The following is a 22,499-nucleotide window of genomic DNA, read 5'->3' as shown; positions in this document are numbered from 1 at the left end:
ATGGTGTCCTTTAAATGGGGTGGGGGATTTCAGAAGACTACCAAGACGCTGTGGAAAGTGGTGTTGGCAATTCAGTAGGTGGCATGCTTACCAATGAGTCAGCATTGAACAAGTGCTCCAAGAATGGTGTTAGGAAACATTGTGAAGCTGGATGGGACGTCTTTCATGCAAGATCTAGAACTGGGAACCTGCCCACTGATGATCACTGGGGAGCCAAAGGCACTCTTTAACCTTTTCTCCACTACAAAAATAAAAACCATGTTTAAACATGGCTGTAGCCACATCATGTTAGAGTAGGATTCATGCATAGGGAAGAAAAGGTTTAAAAAGGAAATAGATAAATTCATGGAGGATAGGTCCAGTGATGATCTGCCAAAATCTTAACAATGGGTTCCCTCCTCACCCCATGAGAGGGTCATTGCTCACCCCCGCCCCCTGGGACTCCTGCCCCATCCAGCCCCCCCTGCGTTCCTTGACCCCCCCCCCCAGGACTCCTGCCCCATCCACTCCCCTCCCTGTCCCCTGACTGCCCTCAGAACTGGGCAGGAGGGTCTCGTGGGCCACCATAGTGGGTGCCCACCCCACCCCTAAGAGCCAGAGGGACCTGCCGGGGGACGAGGTGTGGAGTCCCGGCGATGCTTACCTGGGGCAGCTCCCAGGAAGCATCCGGCAGGTCTCTCTGGCTCCTAGGGGCAGGGGAGCGTATCTAGGGGGGAGCAGGGGGAGCGACCGGTCCCCCCACTGATCACATCAAAAGTGGCCCCTTAGGCTCCGACTCCGTGGGTGCTCTGGGGCTGGAGCACCCATGGGGAAAATTTGGAGGGTGCAGAGCACTCCCCGACCCGCGCCCGGCCCCAGCTCACGTCACCTCTGCTCCGCCTCCGCTTCCTCCCCTGAACGTGCTGCCCCGCTCTGCTTCTCCACCCCCCCCGGCTTCCCGCGAATCAGCTATTCCCCTGCGCACGCCCCTCCCAGGTTACCTGCTGCGGCATGGGCGGCCCTCCTCGCGCCCCTCCTGCCCCAGCTCACCTCCGCCTCCCTGGGCCTGAGTGCGAAGCCACCGCCTGCTTCTCAGCCCGCCCCGGCTTCCCGCACGAACAGCTGATTCGTGGGAAGCCTGGGTGGGAGAAGCAGAGCAGGGTGGCGCGTTCAGCGGAGGAGGCGGAGGCGGAGCAGAGGTGAGCTGGGGGTGTGGCGGGGAGCTGCCAGTGGGTGCTCTGCACCCACCAAATTTTCCCCTTGGATGCTCCAGTGCTGGGGCACCCATGGAGTCGGCGCCTAAGGTGCCACTTTTGGCCGGTTGTTAAATTTAGAAGCCCTTTTAGAACCGGTTGTCCCTCATGGAACAACCGGTTCTAAAAGGGCTTCTCAATTTAATGGATCACTTGATGATTATCTGTTCTGTTCATTCCTTCTGGGGCAGCTGGCATTGGCCACTGTCTGAAGACAGGATACTGGGCTAGCTGGACCATTCATCTGACCCAGTATGGCCATTCTTATGTTCTTACCTCAAGAAAACAAACTTTGTAAAGGCATGTTATTAACTTGTTTAACCCTACTAGTTACCAAGGCTAAAGCATGATGATGTTTTATTCCTGTATGACTGGATAGAAAAAAAGCCCACCTTCGTAACATTTGGCCATAACAATGTTGATTATGGTTATTTTTATAAAGAGATATTTGTAAAGAATAGGGGAGATGAACTTCAGTGTCCTGTCCAAATTTCATCTGATATTTTTTTTCTGCCTATATAGCTTACCCAGCACATTTTACTGAATATGACATTCTTCACTTCCTGCCCTCAAACTATCAAGTAGCATTGCTGTGCTCAGTTAAACAAATGCCAGATTTCACCCTGGAGCTGGCTGCCTTTCCATAGGTGAAATGATCTTGTCTGTACAGTTTGTAAAGCACTTTGAGACCCTTTGGGAGAAAATGTTTCATATGAAGCCGTGCCCATCATCATATTGTGGAAAACTTTCAGGTTATTTACAGTACCTCTCAGAGGATTTGTATAGTAATTTTTTCTGCCTGGTGTCCCAAGGAACTAAGGTAATACTCAGAAATATTTGTGTAACCGGAAGGTTTGCTCTTTTCCAGCCTTACTCCTCTTATTGATCCTGCAGTGGCGACAATACATTACAGACAAGTAGGACTTGTATTACATGATACAATTGTGTTGCAGGATCAGAAGAGAGCAGCAGCAGTAAGATGTCACCCATGCACAAAGCACCTGCATTTCCACGTGTTCCTGCTTACTGGTTTCTGAGCTCTTCTGCTGATTGTCTATATAGAGGACGGGGCTGACTGGAAATCCACATTTGGATGGCATGACTTACAGGCTCTGGTTCCTCCTTTTGCTAGGTTAACAAGCAGAAAGGAGCAAAAGAATTAGGGCTTAATCTATTGTGGTATCTACACTGAGCTTGTGTACATTTCAGTGCTAAACCCTGTTCAGCCCCCAGTCAGCTAACGTGATTGCTGACAATCATGTTCTGACACAATTGTATACTGCAGGCCAGGCCTGCTAGAACAGAAGAGTCACAGGAAGCGGGATCGAGCACAAAAATATTAAAAATCTTCATTATTAGCAAAATAGACAATAAAATGTTCTTTCTCCAGCCAAATTTGCTTATGTGGAGAATTTCTCTTTAGGTTTGCTATTTGAACACAGTTCTTAGTCAAGGATTTATTCATAAAACGTATCAAATCAACCTAATGGAAAAAAGCAAGCAGTGCACTGAACTGAATGCATGAGTTGCAAATATTCACCTAACAGGGATTTGAAATGCACACAAGTTATTTTGGAATTTCTTTAACGTATCTGTGATGTGCAAGTGCGTTGTTTCCAAAAGTGATCTGTTTTATTCTTCTAATCAGAATAATTTCATCCATTTCCTTTTCCACTGATCTAGTAGAGTCATTTGAAACAGACATAGAAAAAGAGTTAGAAATCTTTTTTTTTTTAAATGGTGCCAGAAGTCTGATGTTTAGGTGCTAGAACTATGGACATTGTTTGGGGCACTGGGCTAAATCTTCTTTCATTTTCACCTGTGTAGACTAGGAGAATTGAAGCACGTGGAGCTACACGGTGAAAAACTAAAATGAGAAGAGTCAGGTCCTCTCCATTTTTATCAAATTTATTGGTTAAGTGATTGTTTAGTTAACATGTTTTTGCCATTTGCAGTAGTATGGACATCTTAATATCAGGAATTTATGATTAGATCCAAAATAAGGAAACCAAGTAATAGCTAATTCTAGCATGCATGCATAACCTCCTTCTTGAAATACAAGTTATTTGGCTCAGTATGGGGGTAACTGGGCAAAATGTACATGGGATATACAAGAGGTCAGACTACATGATCTAATGGTCCCTTCTGGCCTTAAACTCTATGGATCTATGAAAAGAGAAAGGAAAGAGTTCCTTTTTGTATTGGAAAATACTTCTGGAAAATATGAAAAGTTTACTCTACATAGAGGTTATGCAATTTAGTGTTTACAAGCAAGAGCAATTAGGTGGATGGTGTCAGCAGCTTCTGAAGTACTGAACAGGATTTTTCAGCTCTTCAAGTTTCCTTTTAGACTTGGGAAGAAAGGCTGGGCATTTGGTTTCGGCCATGTGAAGTGTAGCCTGATGGTGAGAAATCTGGGAGGAGATGTTGGAGAGGCAGGATAATATAGAGGTGTTTACGAGTCTTCACTAGTGCATGTAAAGTGCCTGAAAATCATGAGACAGAAGGCACTAGAAATGCAAAGTATTATTATTAAATAATCACACAGCACTTACTTGGCAATTTTTTTATTAATTGGTGTCCTTATTGTTTTGCCTTCTTCAGTTGTACTTCCCCAGTCTGAGCAATTTGAAAGGGGCCTAGAGCCTGCGGATGTTGAAAAACTGAAAAATAATTAAGCCTCCACACTGACATTTGTTCCTCAATTTCCCCTGCTAATTTATCACTTAGCTGACAGCAACCTAGCCTATATTTGACACCCCAGCTTCATGGCAGTGTCAGGTAGTACAGAACTTGATATTACTTCAAGTCAAAGTGATGGTAACCAGGCTCCTTACTGCATCTTGTCATTTTCAAAACTGAGCAGCCAAGCAAACATAGACTAAGGAGGGAGAGGAAGGTTTCTTTATGAAACAGTGTTCTCACCATTTGAGCAAATTTAATTGTTAACAGAATACCAGTTATGTTTCATACTTTTCCTGAATTTCATTTCAGAGTCGGAGGCTGTATGATTTGTCATCTAAAGCAAAATAATGGGAGCTGGGAAATTTCTAATTCAGTAAGTGGTTGAGCCACTAACATCCCTGTGACCTTGTAGAAACTCACCCAACTCCCGAATGTTTAAATCAAACAAACTGAAAATTGGGTAGTGTTGCAATAGGTTAGGACAGTAGGAGGCCATGTGTCCTAACTAGACCTGTTCACCTTTGTTGTGTTAGTACCTCATAAATGCCATCCATGCCTGTATCCTTTAGTGTTATGCATTATAACCATATCCTCTCAAGTCCTTATATTTCAATACATTACAGTTGGTGTTGCTAGTAATACAGTTAAAGTTGCTCAAGTTATGTATAACAGAATGATTCTGAATGGGTGTACAAATAGAGTCCTCCTAAACTATTTCACATCTCTTTCAACTCCTCCTACCTCTCAAGATTTGCAGGAAGGTCTCCAGTTTGACCTGTGACACAATATTCAAATAATCAGGATATTCTTAATGTGGAAACTGCTCTCCAAGACATTAGTACCTCTACTAGCATAATCTTGATTTTCCTATCTTCGCCTCAGTTATAATCCAAGAGACCCTTTTATCATCTTTGTTGCCCACTTTGATACCCACTTTTTTCAGTTCAGTAAACTTCATGTACCATGGTCCTCAAAACTGTACAAAATACTCCTAGCCTTTTGTTCAGCAATATCATTCATGCTCTCTTCCAGGTTGCATTCCACTTATTTGCATATATTCCAGCACTTGGTTTGCTTTTGTTTCTGCTGCCAGACAGCAGGAAGTATATGCTTATCTCCACGATTTCCCTATACCCGCTCTTTTAAAATTTGCAACAGTAAAAACACAGAACACTTTGGAAACTAGTTACCACATCTGATCTCATTTTGAGTTGTCACCAGTGAATGACAATAAATACTTACTACCAGATTGTGCTATCACTGAATGGGTCGAACATGTTAACAAAGAAAGAGGTTTCTATTTACACGCATCGTGACTGTCCACACTCATGGCAAGGGACATATTGACAAAGTACAGAATTTAAAACATATGGCTTCCCATTACTGCAGAAGAAACTTTTCAGGATTCCAGCAATTACAGTTTCCTCAGTTACTATCTCATCAAGTAAATTTTTTTCCTTTTAAAATAAAGTGTTTGCTGATTTTATTACATTAACTTAACCTATTATGTAGCCAGACTGAAAGCTGTACTCCCGTATAATAGAAGTCAAATAGACAGATCATCTTTTGCTGGTTTGACACTATTAGATTAAATGTTTTATAATAAAAAGCTCAAGGCTACAAATTCAGAAAGTTGTATTCTTATTTAAAGGAAAAAAGGGACAATGGCACCTCATTGTGTGTTGTTTCAATATCAAGCACTGAATCTGTAGAATCTTCAGATGCCCCTACGTGCAGTCTATGCCATACTGGTATTCATCAGACATAAGGAATCTGAATCATTTCTGTCTTTGCAACCAGCAAACTGGAGGTTGTAAACTGCTGGAAAGTTTGAAAAATAAAATAAAAAGTCTTCCATTAGCAATCAAGTTAAATGTCACTGCAACTTCACCCAACCAAAATGCAACTAAAGTGGCAGCACTACTTGAAGGTTATCATCACTCAAAATTCCCAAATAATGGTAAGATTTGGTATAAAGATTTTTTTAATAGAGGGCTGTAGCACTGTATAAATGATCTGAACAATGTAACTACAGCTCGAGGGAAATACCATTCTAAGGCTATGTCTACACTACACAGCTTTTAATGTCTAACAAGTGTCTAGACATTAAATAGTCACACTATGGTAGTGGCACAAACTAGTGTAACTAATGCCTGAATTTTCAAAAATGCATGCCCAACACTACTGTGCATGGAAACTGGGGATTTGCACGCAAATATACAATACCTACTGTACTGATATTGTGTATGCACAAGGGAATGTAGAAGTGCACACACACTTTTTAGGATTTCCACCTTCAATCTGTCTCCAGGAAATTATTATTCTATAAATAAATATTTTATTTTACAAAATGAGTTTGGCTATTTTTAAAGATGAACAGTAAGAAGAACTGTTCTAAATATTGCTTTTATGCTTACACATGTTAACGGGACAGGGTGGATGGAACATGCTTTTAAAGCGATTCTTCAATGCAAGTTATTACTTTCCATGGAAGAGAGAAAAAGGACCTTATTTCACCATATACTTCTCAGGCCATCGACCTGATGAAACCACAAAAATGGATGTCCATTTCTACACTATATCACTTAGTCTCCATTAAAGTATGCAAGTCAATTAAAAAGTTAGGGGCGTTGTATAGTAAGAGGCCATTGGCCCATTGTTCATTTTCTACTAGCTCTAAAGGTAAAGCTCATTGAGGTTTGAAAACACTCGGTTCTCTAGTCTAACATATCCAATAAGATGTTTGCAGAACTTAGAGACATGTTGGACTCATTCAAACAATCTAAACTTCAGAAGTTGTTGGTTTTAGGAATTTATGTCAATTAGTATTCATGACATTACAAAAACCACTTTATTTAGTAAATATTAGTGAGTCTTCTAAGACAGGGGATCTCACAACAAATTTTTTGATGGCCTCAGAGTGCGGCCATCAACTCTTCCTGGTGGCTGGTCTGACAAATTTTCCTAAAATACTTAATTAACTTTAGGAAAAACAAATAAATAAGCACATATGCATGTCCAAAGCATTGTAATTTATTTATGTAGGGTTTTTTCCCCCTGCAGACTCAATAATAAAAACAATGTACAGTTGTATTTTGGTGTCTCAGCCCCCGCTGCCATCCCCAGCCCCCCACAGATCCCTCCCCAGGCTCCCAATCACCCCCCTGCTCCCCTGGACCTCACATCCCAGGCTCATCCCACTCCATGCCTCTTGACCACGGTGCCTGGTAAGGCCGGCACTGCTGAAGTGCCATTGCCGTGGGTTGAAGCCCAGAGCGGGAGCCCTATGGCTGGAGCCAAGGGAGAGTCCAAGGGGGCCTGAAGCTTCACCAGCCAGCACGGGGGAGTGAAGACCAGAGCCCCCGAGCTGAAGATTGGCAGGGGGAGGAGCTGAAGCATGGAGCCCACTGTCAGAGCTCCAGGGCTCAAGGAGGGGCTGAAGCCCACTTCTGGCTGAACCAAGGGAGGGGGCTGAAGCTCACCTCTGGAGTCCTGCAGCTGAAGGGGGAAAAATGGGGGCTGAAGCCCTCCCCTGGAGCATCTGGACACTGCAGGGATGCGCTTCTGTTTGACCCCTCCCCCATCTCTGCCCAGGAGGCTGTCATGGCCACAGGAAAACACTCAGGTGACCGCATGTGGCCACAGTGGCTGCATTTGAGAAACACTGTACTTCTGTAGATACAGCACTACCCTTAAAAGATGCAAGAATATTTTACATTTATGTGTATTAGTGCATTTGGTATACTATTACTAAGCTCTATTCTTATGACACAAAGATCCACTGAAACTTTAAAACTTCCAGTCACCTCAAAGAGAGGCTTTTTATAGTTAAAAAAGTAAAGAAATATATAGTGAATCTACTGGGCAAGCTGGTCAGATAGGAAAGCTTGTATTAAAAAGACATACTGGCAATCATCTTATTTTTACTTTATTAAAAAAATACTCTGCAGTTCTATAGTGCTTTTCATCCAAGGATCTCAAATTCCTTATGAATTAAGCTTCATAACACCTCTCCAGTAAAAGATTATTATTCCAAGTGGGAAAACAGACATAGAAATTGAGTGACTGTCAGTGAGAAAGCCACGGTCAGATTACCCATTTCCCTGCTGCGCCTACTCCATTAAAGACCACACCTCCTTACCATTGTGTTATGCAAACTTGATTGAAATAAATACTAAATTATCTTTATTTGCAAAAATTATTACAGAAGGGAAATGCACGCACCTATCTGAGAGCAGAATTCAGCCCACTAAGACTGTGTAGTGTAGGCTGAAAGAATACTGTAAATGTCACTTCAAAATAACCTCTCCACAAACTCATACTCACTTGAGCATGCATCATGTATTTTAAATGATTAGTGTCTTGCTTTTATTTTTTTTCAGACTTAGCACAAGCCTGAAGCTAAGGAATTCAATTGGATTCTGGTCAAATAAAAAAAACTAATGTCAGTTAGCAATTTTTTATGAAAGAGATTCAGATCCACATGGCCAGCCTCTGTATCAAGTTTCGATTCCATATGATCTGAAACAGCTGAGATATGAAACCCAGGAAAATCATCATTAATTAATTAATTTATAGTATAAAGAGTCGCCAGTATTTCAGAGTAAAGAGTGCATGCCTAACAGCATGCTCAAGTGAGTACTTTCCCCAAATACAAGTAATCTGGCAGTTTATATATATAAATATTAAAACAAAAAAGAGGCCTATATGTCATTTCTAAGTGTCCTTAAACCCTGTCCACAATACAAGTTTTAACCATATTTGTAACCAGTTCTTGACATGCCTGGCTTGTGTCTACACACCACACAGGCTGTGGCTACACCAAAGTTTAAATGAAATCTCCCACTATTGCAGCTCATTGCTTGTATTATTACTATGCTTGGCAGAACTGACTATTTTCAAAAAAATAATTTTGGCAGATAATACAGAGGTTTATTTTTAAGCATTTGTTTAGATTTGTATTTATTTAAATTTTCATCTTTGCAGGAAATTGTTAGGGGTGGGTGGGGGGTGAGAAGAGGGTGGTGGTGGTCCAGACAATAATTATTTAATGACAGTAGATGTTGAGATGCAAAAAGTTAAAGCTACCTAAATGGCACCCCTGCTTCAGCTCCGCTAAGCCAGCATTACAACACGCTTTATACACATTGAGGTGGGACTCTAATAAGTTCTCAAGCAGCATTTTTCTCATTTTGCCTATCTATAAATTTCAGTTAGTATTGCCGGAAATATTGTTTCATCAGTTTGTGCATGTCTGGTGAAATCATTTACCAATAAAAATCTAATTCTTCAAAGCATAATTGTTACCAATGGTGGGAGCTCGGAGTGTAGAGTGGCTGCTATCATATTTTATACTACGCCATCTACTTCTGCTCAAAGTGGTCCTACATGACCTACAGTGATTCAAATGCTGGCAACCACTAGCACCTTGTCTATACTCCCACTGCTACTACCTACCCCTTGTGGAGCTGCATCAGTGGGAGGTTTTAAGGAAAGTGCCAGAGTAGACAAGGCCACACAGGTTGCCGCGCTAGTACTACGGTCTTGTCCGCACCAGGAAAATCTCTCTGCTTTTCTGCACTGGTGCAGCTCCATTGTGGAAGCTGTGGTATAGGAAAGCACAGGCATTTTTACCACTGTGTTGTCTAACCCACACTCTGTCTATACCTGAAATAGCCAGCATGGCGACACGTCCTTATCCAGTCCTGACACCCCATTCATTTGGAAAAGCAGTTGCCGAGGAAAAAGCTACAGGTTTTACACAGCCGAACATTCTTTTGGATTACTCAGATAATTGAGAGGATTGCTGCTCTCCGTCCAAATATGGATAAGTCATGCTTAACATTAGCATTAGCTGGAGAGTGCTGAGACTCCGAACAGGAAAAAAATAGCTCTAGCTATAAGATGCTCTACACAGCACCAACAGCACTTCAGGTTAATGAACTAAATTAACCACCCTTTTTGACTGACCTTCCTTGTATACTAAATATATCTGGAAATAAACAATTTTCTATTCTTCTTTGCGCTAAACTCCCTGCAGAAGTTACAGCGTAATTTCCTAGATCTCTATAGTAGTTCATCTGTGGGCCTGTTTTGGTGGAAAGGAAAAACACAACACTGAGATGTCTGTTTTGAGGAAAGCCCACAAAAATTAAAATGGACTTTACAAATGGATTCAAGATGAAGAAAGGTAGGCTGCAATTTGAGTCAACTATCCTTAGCAATAGCAACTTGCTTAGTACATCTTATTATAAAGGAAAATTAGCCCTTAGCTAAAGAATCATTAAACACCCATGCTTAATCCTGTAACTAAAATAGCACTTAAGATATAGCTAGTTTACCAGGATTTCACCTATGATATAAGGGAAGCAAATAGGCCACTCTTATTGGTTTAAAGTGCATCCAACTGTTTGGAAATGAGAAGCAAAATCCCCCCCAAAACTCAACAATCTAAAATTTTAACTATGATGTTAGTGAATAAAAATGGAGAACACATTTTGAGGAGTGGGAAGAAAAGGAAAAGAAAATGTTGGGTTGCCATTTTCAGGGCTTTGAAGAAGAAAACTCCAGAGCTTTTACCTCTTCAGAAGCAGAAGAGCAAGAAACAAATCTAATGGGGCTCACATCCAACCCTGCTGTGAATACATTCAGATTTCAAAAGGTAAATTGTACCAAGATATTATTCATTGTATTATGCAAACATCTAAAATGCAAAACTTTGCTCGGCAGGTTGGACAAGGCACTTGGCTTGATAGCCAGGTCTCTGGGTGCTGCTGATCCTGCCGGCTGGCAAACCATTTCCCCATGCAAGTCAGGCACCACATAGGACGACAGTAGCATTGCTGGCATTCTCCTTCGTTTGGCTCTTGGCAATTTTTAACAAGCTTGATGTTTGCATTAGTCTGCATACACCCTATACATGGCTCCAGCTCCTATAGAAAGAGAAAAAGGGTAAAAAAGCATAACCGTATAGCAAATTATTGCTCTTCAACATCATTTATGAAGGTACTTGAAATGTAATGTTTGTTATGTATTCTCCTTCCCCCAAAAGGAAGGAAGATATATTGGGTGAAATCCTAACTCCAATGAAGTTAACGGGTGTTTTTCAAGACGGCCAGGATTTCACCCCCTGGGAGTTTTCCAGCAAATTTTGTATAACTGAAAAGGACAGACTATCTGGGCATTTATCCACAGTTAGTCATGTTGGGTGTGCACCTGCAGCCCCCTTGGGAAGGTGCAGGCTGGAAGAACAGTTTTTAATGGTTTTATTAACAATAATAATTTGCATCGCCATTGGGCTTTCCAGCCCAGACCCTCAAAGCATTTACGTGGTCCAGCAGATAGAGCACTAAACTGGGAGGATTACACCTGAGTTCTACTCTCAGCTTTTTCAATCATTAGTGTGGCCCTGGGCAAGTCACTTAACCACTCAGTGCCTCACTTTGCTCATCTGTAAAATCTTTATCATACTTACCATACTTTGTACAGCACTTTACTCTATAAATGAAAAGTGCCAAGTAGTATTTACAATCAAATTAGCCTCATAATTCCCCTTCAAGATATTATCTACATTTTACAGAGGGGGAAAGCTCAGGCACAGAGGGATTGAGTACATTGGTTAGAGTCACTCAGAAAGTCAGTCTCAGAGCTCGGGAGATATCCTAGATCTCCCAATTCCCATTTCTGTGTTTTAACCCCCAAATCATCACCTCTCTTTTTCAATGTAGACCATTACTTATGGTATCAGTCAGTATCAAACCAAAACCCATAAGCACAAGTACTTTATACCTAAAGATACCACAAGCTAAAAGGACTGAAATAAAGTGATTCTCTCTCAACCTAATAACTGTACAGTTCTGAGCCTGAAGGTTTGTTTCCATTGACACGTGGTCCTTATTATTACTGAAGAAAAGATTCAAAATATTATTTATAATGAAAATAAGATCCAGATTAGGAATCATTTCAATGCATTAAAGGATAATAGCCCAGATCCATAAAGATGTTTAGGCACCTAATTTCCATTGATTTCAAAGGACATTGGGTATTTAAAAACCTTTAAGGATCTGGGCCCAGATCTAAAGTAACTTAGCTCTCCAGAAATACAAGATGTAAGGTGTGAGACTAGCTAAGGCAAATTGTCAAGACAGAATATGCCCATCAATTTCAATTATTAATAGGAATTGTGACTCTAGCTCTCTAGACAACACATGGAAATGTAACTCCATCATTTCCAAATTCCCCAGGTAAAATCCTAGCATTGACATTACATTAAAATAAAACTCCTTATTATGATATTTCCCATCCTCCCCCAAACTTAATCAATCAATGGCTTCTCTTGGAGCAAACACCAGAAAAAACAGCCAGGTTTACTTTACTAAATATTTACTGAACTGTAAGATAAACACTATGCAAACACAGTAATCATAGATTTGACTAAGCCAGAAACTACAATTATTATAATGTCAAGTGATTAGAAACTCCTACCTGATTGCTGGGAACAGGGTATGTCTGATTAATTTCCACCAGCGATGTAAAAGTTTCCAGAAACAAGTCACTGAGGCTCTGATGGATCACAACGTTAGCTGCGTTACGGATCGGAGCATGAAGTTTCTCTCGTAGTTCCCCATACTCTGAGGAGTTCAACCTAAAGAAAGGATGGAACAGAATGTCACCTCATCATCCATTTAAGTAAGAAGATAAAATTTATCTTGCTTGCTACTTTGAAGCATAACATCAAAGAAGTGAATACCTAGAAAAGTTGTGTAGCGTGGTGCAGTCTGGTACCTAGTCAGAATAAATACACTTTCGGCTTTTTTTTTTTTTAATAGGTAGTAAAAGGAAAAACTTTATTTTCCTTTTCCACAGGTCAAGACAAACCCTGAAACCCTAAACTCGTTCACTCTTTTTTTAATTGCTGTGGTTGGTTCATGCGGGACCATATTTTCAAAACTGGCTTCTCGTCTTGAGTGCCTAACTTGAGACACCTTTGGCTTGTTTCTTCAGAGATGCTGTGCACCAACACTGCCACTGATTTCAGATGGAGTTGCAGGTGTATGACACCTTGGAAAATCATGGCCAAGTTCAGTCAAGCTGGGATTCCAAAAATTGGGACACCACAACCCTGAAGCCACTTCTGAAAATGTTGGTCTTAAGCATGCATGAAAGGGGTTAGTCTGACAATACTGAAGGGTGAAGCCATCCCTTTAGCTACAGGGCAGATATAACCTGGATAGTGTGTACTTTTCACACTGGCCATCATCATGCCTCAGCCAGACCGAGATGCACGGCTACTAGGGCCAAGAGTGTAGTTTGGACTTCATGCCCATTCAAGTCCTTGGCTTCTTTGCCAAGACTGCCAATAGGGGCCATACAAGAGATGAATTAAAATATTACATAAAACCAAAATAAACCTTGTTCACCAGTAAGTGGAAACCAACTTACTGAGTCTCTGCAGGATTTACATATGTTACCTTGTCCAGTCCCTCCCCCGCCCCATTTGCACTCACTCATTTACATCACGTCTAAATTCTAGTTTGTAAGCTCTCTGGGGCAGATATCAGTTTAGTTATTGCTCCTGTCAGGCACATATCACATAGCTAGGTGCAATATAAATAAATAAATTAGGGCTGTTGATTAACTGCAGTTAATTCACGCGATTAACTTAAAAAAAGAATCACAATTAATCGCAGTTTTAATCGCACTGTTAAACAATAGAATACCAATTGAAATGTATTAAATATTTTGGATGTTTTCCTACATTTTCATACATATTTTATTCTGTGTTGATTGAAAACAAAGTGTATATTATTTTAAAAATGATAAACAAAAGAAATAGTATTTTTCAATTCACCTCATACAAGTACTGTAGTGCAAGCTCTTTGTCATGAAAGTGCAACTTACAAATGTAGATTTTTGTTACATAACTGCACTCAAAAACAAAAAACACTGTAAAATTTCAGAGCCTACAAATCCACTCAGTCCTACTTCTTGTTCAGCCAATTGCTAAGACAAACAAGTTTGTTTACATTTACAGGAGATAATGCTGCCCTCTTCTTATTTACAATGTCACCAGAAAGTGAGAACAGGCATTTGCATGGCACTTTTGTAGCCGGCATTGCAAGGTATTTATGTGCCAGATATGTTAAACATGCCCCTTCATACTTCGGTCACCATTCCAGAGCACATGCTTCCATACTGATGATGCTCATTAAAAAAATAATGCGTTAATTAAATTTGTGACTGAACTCCTTGGGGGAGAATTGTATGTCCCCTGCTCTGTTTTACCTGCATTCTGCCATATATTTCATGTTATAGCAGTCTCGGATGATGACCCAGCACGTTGTTCATGTTCAGAACACTTTCACTGCAGATCTGACAAAACGCAAAGAAGGTACCAATATCAGATTTCTAAAAATAGCTACAGCACTCGACCCAAGGTTTAAGAATCTGAAGTGCCTTCCAAATTCTGAGAGCGACGAGGTGTGGAACATGCTTTCAGAAGTCTTAAAACACCACTCCGATGTGGAAACTACAGAACCTGAACCACCAAAAAAGAAAATCAACCTTCTGCTGGTTGCATCTGATTCAAATAATGAAAATGAATATGCGTCAGGCTGCACTGTTTTGGATTGTTATCAAGCAGAACCCGTCATCAACATGGACCCATATCACCTGGAATGGTGGTTGAAGCATGCGCATCTGGCACGTAAATATCTTGCGATGCCGGCTACAACAGTGCCATGGGAATGCCTGTTCTCACTTTCAGATGACATTGTAAACAAGAAGCAGGCAGCATTATCTCCTGCAAATTTATACAAATGTGTTTGTTTGAGTGATTGGCTGAACAAGAAGTAGGACTGAGTGGCCTTGCAAGCTCTAAAATTTTACATTGTTTTATTTTTGAATGCTTTTTTTTGCACATAATTCTACATTTTGTAAGTTCAACTTTAATGGTAAAGAGATTGCACTACAGTACTTGTATTGGGTGAATTGAAAAATACTATTTCTTTTGTTTTTTACAGTGCAAATACTTGTAATCAAAAATAAATATAAAGTGAGCACTGTACACTTTGTATTCTGTGTTGTAATTGAAATCAATATATTTGAAAATATGGAAAACATCCATAAATATTTAAACAAATGGTATTGTAATTAGCAGTTCAATTATTAATTGCAATTACTTCTTTTAATCACTTGACAGCCCTAAAATAAATAAATAGAGTGTGTTAATAGTGCCAACCATTGTACTGCTTTGTATGTAGCATTATGGGTAACACAACTGAGATTTCACGTTTCACATAGGCTACACCTACAATCATTAGATGGTAACAACTCTGTGGCACTACTGTCCAGCAACATTGATCGGGTCCACATTAGGTTATTTTTGCTAAAGTTTCCCACTCTTGCTACCACCAGTTCAGCTCCGGAGGTGGTAGCCACAGTGGCAATGCTAGTTAAGATACGGCTCCTGGTGGCCCCCATTGTTTTAAGCACTGCTCAGCACAGGTCACCACAACATGGGACATAAAACCTGTTGTAGAGGGTAACTTGTCTATAGTAGGGCTCTCATATGTGCTATCACTGGTGGAACTGAACCTGCGGCAGCAAAAGTGAGAAACTGTAGCAAAAAATGTCCTAATATAGACAAGGCCATAGAGGTAAAGGCTCTTCATCCTATTGCTAATTCTCTGACCTACCTATGTTCTTTAACTGTGATTTTCCTTTCTAAACCTGCTCTTCCCCCATTTTGAAGCAGCACAGGGATACAGCAATTTTGCTTTAAATAGTGATGGCACACAGGAAAATCAGGATGTGAAAGGCAATTACTGCTGGGTCTTTCTAGGAAAGAGAAGCCTCTAACACAAACCCCCTACATTGGGAGAGTAATTTCAGGAGCATGATAAGATCTTATTTGGCAAGTTCCAGAGTAGCAGCCGTGTTAGTCTGTATTCGCAAAAAGAAAAGGAGGACTTGTGGCACCTTAGAGACTAACCAATTTATTTGAGCATAAGCTTTCGTGAGCTACAGCTCACTTCTGTAGCTCACGAAAGCTTATGCTCAAATAAATTTGTTAGTCTTTAAGGTGCCACAAGTCCTCCTTTTCTATTTGGCAAGTGCAGTTTGCAGGGACACAACTAGCTGTTTGGTTCTGTCACAGCCAGAATTGATAAAGAATACTCATCCATTACTGGAAAGAAATCTTTCAAGGCTAAGGCTAAGCTGATTTAACAGATCAAACTCTTGTCTACAGCCATATATTGTAGTCTCTAGTACTCAGCTTTTCAGCCTTTACAGGTTAAGCTTTCACACTGATCATATGTATCTGAAAACAACACACCTTGTTTTGACTACATCTTAACTTCAGTAGACTGAGAATCATTTTGATAGGTAATTTAACCTACGATAAGGTAAAATTAATCCTGCCCCAGCAGAGGGGGCTGGACTAACGGAGCCCTACAGTTCTATTATATTTTAATGTAGGGCTGCAATCACACTGAATATTACTCCGTTCAAGTTACAATATGTAGGAGTCTGCAAAAAATAAAAAAGGAAAAGGAACTGTTCAGGGGGCTTGCACCTAGGAGATACTTTAAAAGAGACATTCCTGGGATAACATACATATTTGTAATGTGCTGGCTAGAACCTGTGTCACCACTGCCCATGGCTGAATGGAATCACATCTGCTCAAGTGTTTGTGATGCTACCTTCTGGTGGCTGCAGACTACAGAGTGGTTAAATGCCCTAACCCCCAATGTTTTCTGAAAGCTCAGGGGGAGAATCAGCTGCACCTGGGAGAAGTCTGAGAAGGGTTTAATGGGCAGGAAGTGGAGTTAACTGGAGCAGCAGGAGAGTGGAGTACTGGAGAGCAAACTAGCGGTGCACAGAGCTTCAGCAGCACACAGGTGCAGGAAGCCTTGCAGTGGTTGGAGAAGCACAAAAGGTGGGATACTAGGAGCAGAAAGGGAAGCCCAAGTGTTGTTTAGAACCGCTGGCCAGCTGCAAGATGGTAGAAACTGGGGCTGGGCGTGAGGGTCAATGGAGAGATGTGTAAGAGAAACTGAAAAAAAAATCAATCACCTGTATGAGAAAGGCATGATACAGCCCTTTGGAGAGCTACTCCAGTGCACTACTAAATGAAGAATTATAGCTAAAGGTAATATTGCTGATAGCAAGTAGAGGTATTCCTTCAGTGCAAATGGTCGAGGCCTGTGTGTTCAGGGCAGAAGGTCCTAGGTTCTCATGTTGAACATGTGTGATGTATGGGGCCTTGTTCACACAAGTCAATTTTTACAAAAACTTTCCACTGTTGCTAACAATGGTGCAACTCAGCCTGTGGGTATGTACCTATACTGCACACAGGGGGAAGGGGAAATGTTGACATATGTCCTATTATGACTTAGTTATGTTACATCTACATTATACCTATGGAGATTTGCTATTTCTGCATTTTCTTATTACAAGAACTTTCTGACTTTATAAAAACTATTCTTGGTACTAGTTTATTTAGCAAAAGGAAGGCCCTGATATTTCTTTGGAAAAAATTACCAAGGTAAGTGTCTGATTCTTAACAGTGGATGTGACTTTACTATTGCCTCATTAAAACACAATTGAAATAATCAGCTAATGAATAATCTTTATGTCACCACCTTCAAAGCCCTACACACATTTGACCCTCCCTACTTATACCTTTGTCAAGGATTGCATTGGGCTCCTCCCTTCCCCCCACAATCTCCACAGTTCTGCAAATGTTCCAGCTCTGTCAGCTTTTCACAATCACCCTTGTGCCTTCTTCCATGCTTCCTATGGCCTCCCTCAGCTACCCTGCAAGGGTCCTGCCTGGTCCACTTTTAAATCTCTCTTAGACACACCTCTGTAATGCAGTAAGTCAAGTTGATTTGTATATAGGTTGTCCATTACTGTGGCCTTTTCCTTAAACTCTGTCTACTTAACTGTCCTTATACTAAGCTCCTAGAAGTAGGGACCATCTGTTTTCAGTGTCTGGCAGATGCCACTGTAAATAAATAACACATTGAAATTGATGGATTAGTATCTTAGATCAGGCCTGAATATATCTGCTATTCTAGTTTAGACTTCAGAGCCCTCTGACACTTACGATTTAGTCTGTCAGTCATATCCACAGGCTGTCCCACAGACTAGAAGCTTACAGATTCAGCCATGTAAATGGACACTGTCAGCTACCTTTTCAAATATACAGTTTTAAATATCCTTTTAGAAGCATGAATAAAAACAAACAACAGGGCGTTGTTTGTTTACTCCTTTGTGAGACCAGCATTACTAAGGATGTCAGCATCACTAAAAATAGCCTTTGTTAACTACATTTTGCTGCAGAACTGTAGATTTATCTAGCTCCTACATAAACAGTGACTTGAAAAACAAAAACAGCAATTGAGAGGAACACAGAAAACAGGCATTTAAAATCCAGAGGACATTCACTAAGAACATAAGAATGGCCATACTGGGTCAGACCAATGGTCCATCTAGCCCAGAATCCTGTCTTCCGACAGTGGCCAATGCCAGGTGCCCCAGAGGGAATGAACAGATCAGATAGTCATCAAGTGATCCATCCCCTGCCCCCTTTCCCAGCTTTTGGCAAACAGAGGCTAGGGACACCATCCCTGGCTAACAGCCATTGATCCTCCATGAACTTCTCTAGTTCTGTTTTGAACCCTGTTAGTGTCTTGGCCTTCACAACATCTTCCGGCTAGGAGTTCCACAGGTTGACTGCGTGTTATGTGAAGAAATACTTCCTTTTGTTTTAAACCTGCTGTCTATTGATTTCATTTGGTGACCCATAGTTCTTGTGTTATGAGGAGTAAATAACACTTCCTTATTTACTTCACACAAGTTATGATTTTATAGACTTCCATTACATCCCCCATTAGTTATTTCTTTTCCAAGCTGAAAAGTCCCAGTCTTATTATTCTCTCCTTATATGGAAACTAGCAGGATTTTAAATTTAAATAAGGTGAAATTTGGGGCCAAAGCTACTTGTCAACTTCTCTTTAAAATTAGGTTTGTTTGCAATATGTCACTGTGAAAACACAACCACTGCTTGTAAAGGTATGTATGTCTCAAAGGAAGATGGAAATCATGGATGAATCATGGTCAATTTTGCTAGAGTCATTGATTTTTATCACAATTTTGACGGGAGATTTTCCCTTGTTCCCTCTTCTCCCCCATCTCTCACCCATAGCTCTTCTAAGTGGCTTCGCTCTCCCTCTTTAACCTGCTCTGGGAATGAGTAACTTGTTCCTCTGATTGGCCAATATGCCTTCATTGCCTTACAGAGTAGCAATCTCCCTGAATAGCATTTTTCCCTGCACCTTTACAGGGCTACACACAACTTTCTCTGTTGGCGGCGAAGGGGAGGTGTCAACACCCTAAAAGTTTTGGGATCTGTCACAGCAGCAGCAGATATGACACATGCGCTTCCCTATCCATCATCAAATGGCATATACTATACACGGCATAACACTGCAAGGTTAATTTGTTTTACCGGATATCAAAAGCTTTCACATAGGGATTAATACTGGCAACACGGATGGTGAGGAACTGCACAGGCATGTTTGAATCAGGTGATAGTTCGTGTTGTCTGGAATCTGTCACTGTCAGATGAATGTCCTGCTGTTGGGCAACATGTAAACTGTAAGTGGTCACTTTAATCACCCAGGTGTCCGTAACAATCACCCTTGCTCCTGGTGCTCCAGTAGCAAACTTGTCAATCCTCCTGAATTCTGTATTGATGGAAGAAGCCACTGCCCGCCAACCAGACTGTGGAAGAGCATGAAAGGCAAGTGTCCGAGCTAAAGGATGGTTATCCCAGCCATTCCGTGACCAGTAATACGCCAGGATGCCAGTGACTGTTGGAGCAAGAACAGCCAGCAAGAAGAATATTTCCCAGCCTTCTGAGGCCTGGTAAAAATAGAAAAGCTGCTTCTCTGGTGCTGCAAAGCACATGCCAATGTAATAACCTGCAAAGAAAGATATTTGCTTTCAGAAGACAATAGAATATATTCACACCAATTGATCTTATAGTTCATCTGGCGGGTGTGCTCAACTCTGGGTGACTTTTTTTTTTTTTTTTTAGGGTGGGGACTTCAATTTCAACTTTCCTAGCCTGAGTCTTTAGAAGACATTTATTTTTACACAAGTTATACAGTTAGTAAAGGGAGGTAATTACAGTTTGCTGAGTAAATAAACCCATATCCCTGTATAACATATAGTCAAACATAGCCAACTGGGAGTTACCGAGAATAAAAGTAAAGTGGTATGTATATAATATGCAGGTCCCAGAGATGGAATTAACCCCATTATTTAAAGTTTGACAGTTTGGGTTTTTTTTTTAAACTTTATAATAAATGGCACTGCACTACCACCCTGAACTGCCTTTCTGTGCTTGCTTCCTTCCCTCTCTGGGGTTAGTTAATCCTGCCAGAGCAGGTCTTCTGATGACAACAACAGACAGAAAGAGTTTTTCGGACAGTGGTGCTGATTGGTTCAGTTTCACAATTCACATGCAGATGTAATTTCATACCTGTGAGTTACAAGGTTTCTCCTTCCAAAATGGATTACTTTGTTTAACACTACAGCTCAAGTATTATTTATGTTCACTTACACTGCTTATTAGAGTGGTGTAGAGACACAGGGCACCATGGTTGGGGTGAATGCAAGACTGTCTTTATTTTCTGTTTACACAGAATTTTACCTCCCTACAACATGCTCCCTAGGGGCCACCCTCAATAGCGGCTCTAAGCGTTCACATCTACTGCCCCAAGCAGAACCTCGCTATTTGCACCATTTTCTGGGAAACCCATTATTGATTACTTCATAATTTGCAGAATCTGACAATCAGTTAGTTAAAAGGTGCTATATCTTACAGTATTTTTTCACTGACATGTAGTTTTGTTTTATTTATAATATTCTGTAATGTCTGAGTAAATATTCTAATAGTGAATTTTTATAAAACAATGAATTCTTAGTAACACCAGATCTCACTAGAGCTGATATTAGATCTCCACTCATAGGCAGGGCAAGACCGTTGTTATTTTGGTGCAAATTAATGAGGCTCTGATGCATATGAAGGAGCTGCTTTACCTCACAAGTACTTCAGATGTGTTTGTGGATTTGCTAAAGAGACAGAAGCATGTAAAGACACTGAAGCCATGGACAATCCCTCAACCTTCAAGATCTGGGTCTTGCCTTCCTTCAACTCACACAGCCACACCCACGTCAAGGGGACACAACAGAGCGCATTTTTCAAACTCAGTGCAGACAAGGCTACATTCAGTAAAGAAGTGGGGATGCAAATCACAGCAAGTGAAAGAGATGAGAAGGGGAAACCACTGTGGGGAAACCACTGTCAGGAGACTGACTAAATGATGACAGACCAGGGTCCAGGCTTTCTGCATAGTCACTGCTAACTGAAGGTGCAACGGGACAGTCTGACAGCAGAGACTGTACAAATACCTATTTTAATTTGCTGTCACCTTCTTCCTCCTTCTCCATCCCCTCAGTTCTTACCACACGACCTAGGTATTATCCCCCCACCCCCTTCACCACAGCCCCCTGGCTATTTCCCTCCATCCCCTCTCCTCAAGCTATACTCCCCCATTCTCCATAGTTCCTTCGTTAATCTCATCCAACCCCCTAACTGTTCTCCTGCCTCACCATCCTCCCACCCTTCCCTACAGCCCCCTCGCTATCCTTTCCCACTCCCTTTCCTTCCTCCCCCTTGCTACTCTCCCCCAGCACTTTCCCCCTCCTTCCACCAACCCCCCGCCCGCTACTCTCCCCCACCATCTTCCCGTTCCTCCCCCCGGGCCACTCTGGCCCCAGCCCTTCCCCACAGCCCCCCCCCCCCCCGGCCACTCTGGCCCCAGCCCTTCCCCACAGCCTCCCCCCCTCCCCCCGGGCCACTCTGGCCCCAGCCCTTCCCCACAGCCCCCCCGCCCCGGGCCACTCTGGCCCCAGCCCTTCCCCACAGCCTCCCCCCCTCCCCCCCCCCGGCCACTCTGGCCCCAGCCCTTCCCCACAGCCTCCCCCCTTCCCCGGCCACTCTGCCCCCAGCCCTTCCCCACAGCCTCCCCCCTCCCCCCGGGTCACTCTGGCCCCAGCCCTTCCCCACAGCCTCCCCCCTCCCCCGGCCACTCTGGCCCCAGCCCTTCCCCACAGCCTCCCCCCTCCCCCGGCCACTCTGGCCCCGGCCCCAGCCCTTCCCCCCCGGCCACTCTGCCCCCAGCCCTTCCCCCCCGCCTCAGCTGCTTCCCCCAGCCCCGCTCCCTCCGTGCCCAGGCCCCCCTCACCGAGCGGCAGCAGGCCGTGGGCCAGCATGGTGCCGGTGCTCCGCCGCAGGTGGTAGTGGACGAAGGCCGCGTCCTCGCTGCCCAGCCAGCCGGCCAGCAGGTTCTGCACGGTGAGCCCGGCCGAGCGGAACTCGTTGGGGGTGAACACGAAGCAGACGGCGAACACCAGGTAGGCCAGCGTGAAGGTCACGGCGGGGCTGTCCATGGCCCCCTCCCGGCCCGCTCCGCTCCAGAGGCGGCTCCGAGTCCGCCTGTGCCG

The 22,499-nt window shown here is 42.4% G+C and overlaps 2 protein-coding genes across 3 annotated transcripts in view; one reads left to right on the top strand and one right to left on the bottom strand.

The window, feature by feature from the left end:
• Window positions 1–7,829: 7,829 nt before the first annotated feature.
• TMEM129 (transmembrane protein 129, E3 ubiquitin ligase) lies at window positions 7,830–22,494 on the bottom strand. Its single transcript, XM_037898238.2, has 4 exons — window positions 22,241–22,494; window positions 19,435–19,909; window positions 12,402–12,561; window positions 7,830–10,849 (listed from the first exon to the last, which is right to left on the bottom strand). The coding sequence occupies exons 1-4, from the start codon at window positions 22,443–22,445 to the stop codon at window positions 10,601–10,603; spliced, it is 1,089 nt and encodes a 362-aa protein (XP_037754166.1). The 5' UTR covers window positions 22,446–22,494; the 3' UTR covers window positions 7,830–10,600.
• The window catches only part of TACC3 (transforming acidic coiled-coil containing protein 3), a 31,739-nt gene continuing 31,510 nt past the window's right edge, over window positions 22,271–22,499 (top strand). For both annotated transcript variants that reach the window (XM_043544826.1, XM_043544825.1), the window contains exon 1: window positions 22,271–22,409. The gene's annotated coding sequence lies outside the window, so the exon portion shown is untranslated. The remainder of the gene's footprint in view (window positions 22,410–22,499) is intronic.

The sequence above is a fragment of the Chelonia mydas genome, chromosome 4, assembly GCF_015237465.2.
Source record: "Chelonia mydas isolate rCheMyd1 chromosome 4, rCheMyd1.pri.v2, whole genome shotgun sequence".
In the NCBI taxonomy this organism is placed as follows: domain Eukaryota; kingdom Metazoa; phylum Chordata; order Testudines; family Cheloniidae; genus Chelonia; species Chelonia mydas.
Note: the sequence above shows the minus strand (reverse complement) of the source record. Positions and strands in the feature narration are given on the sequence as shown.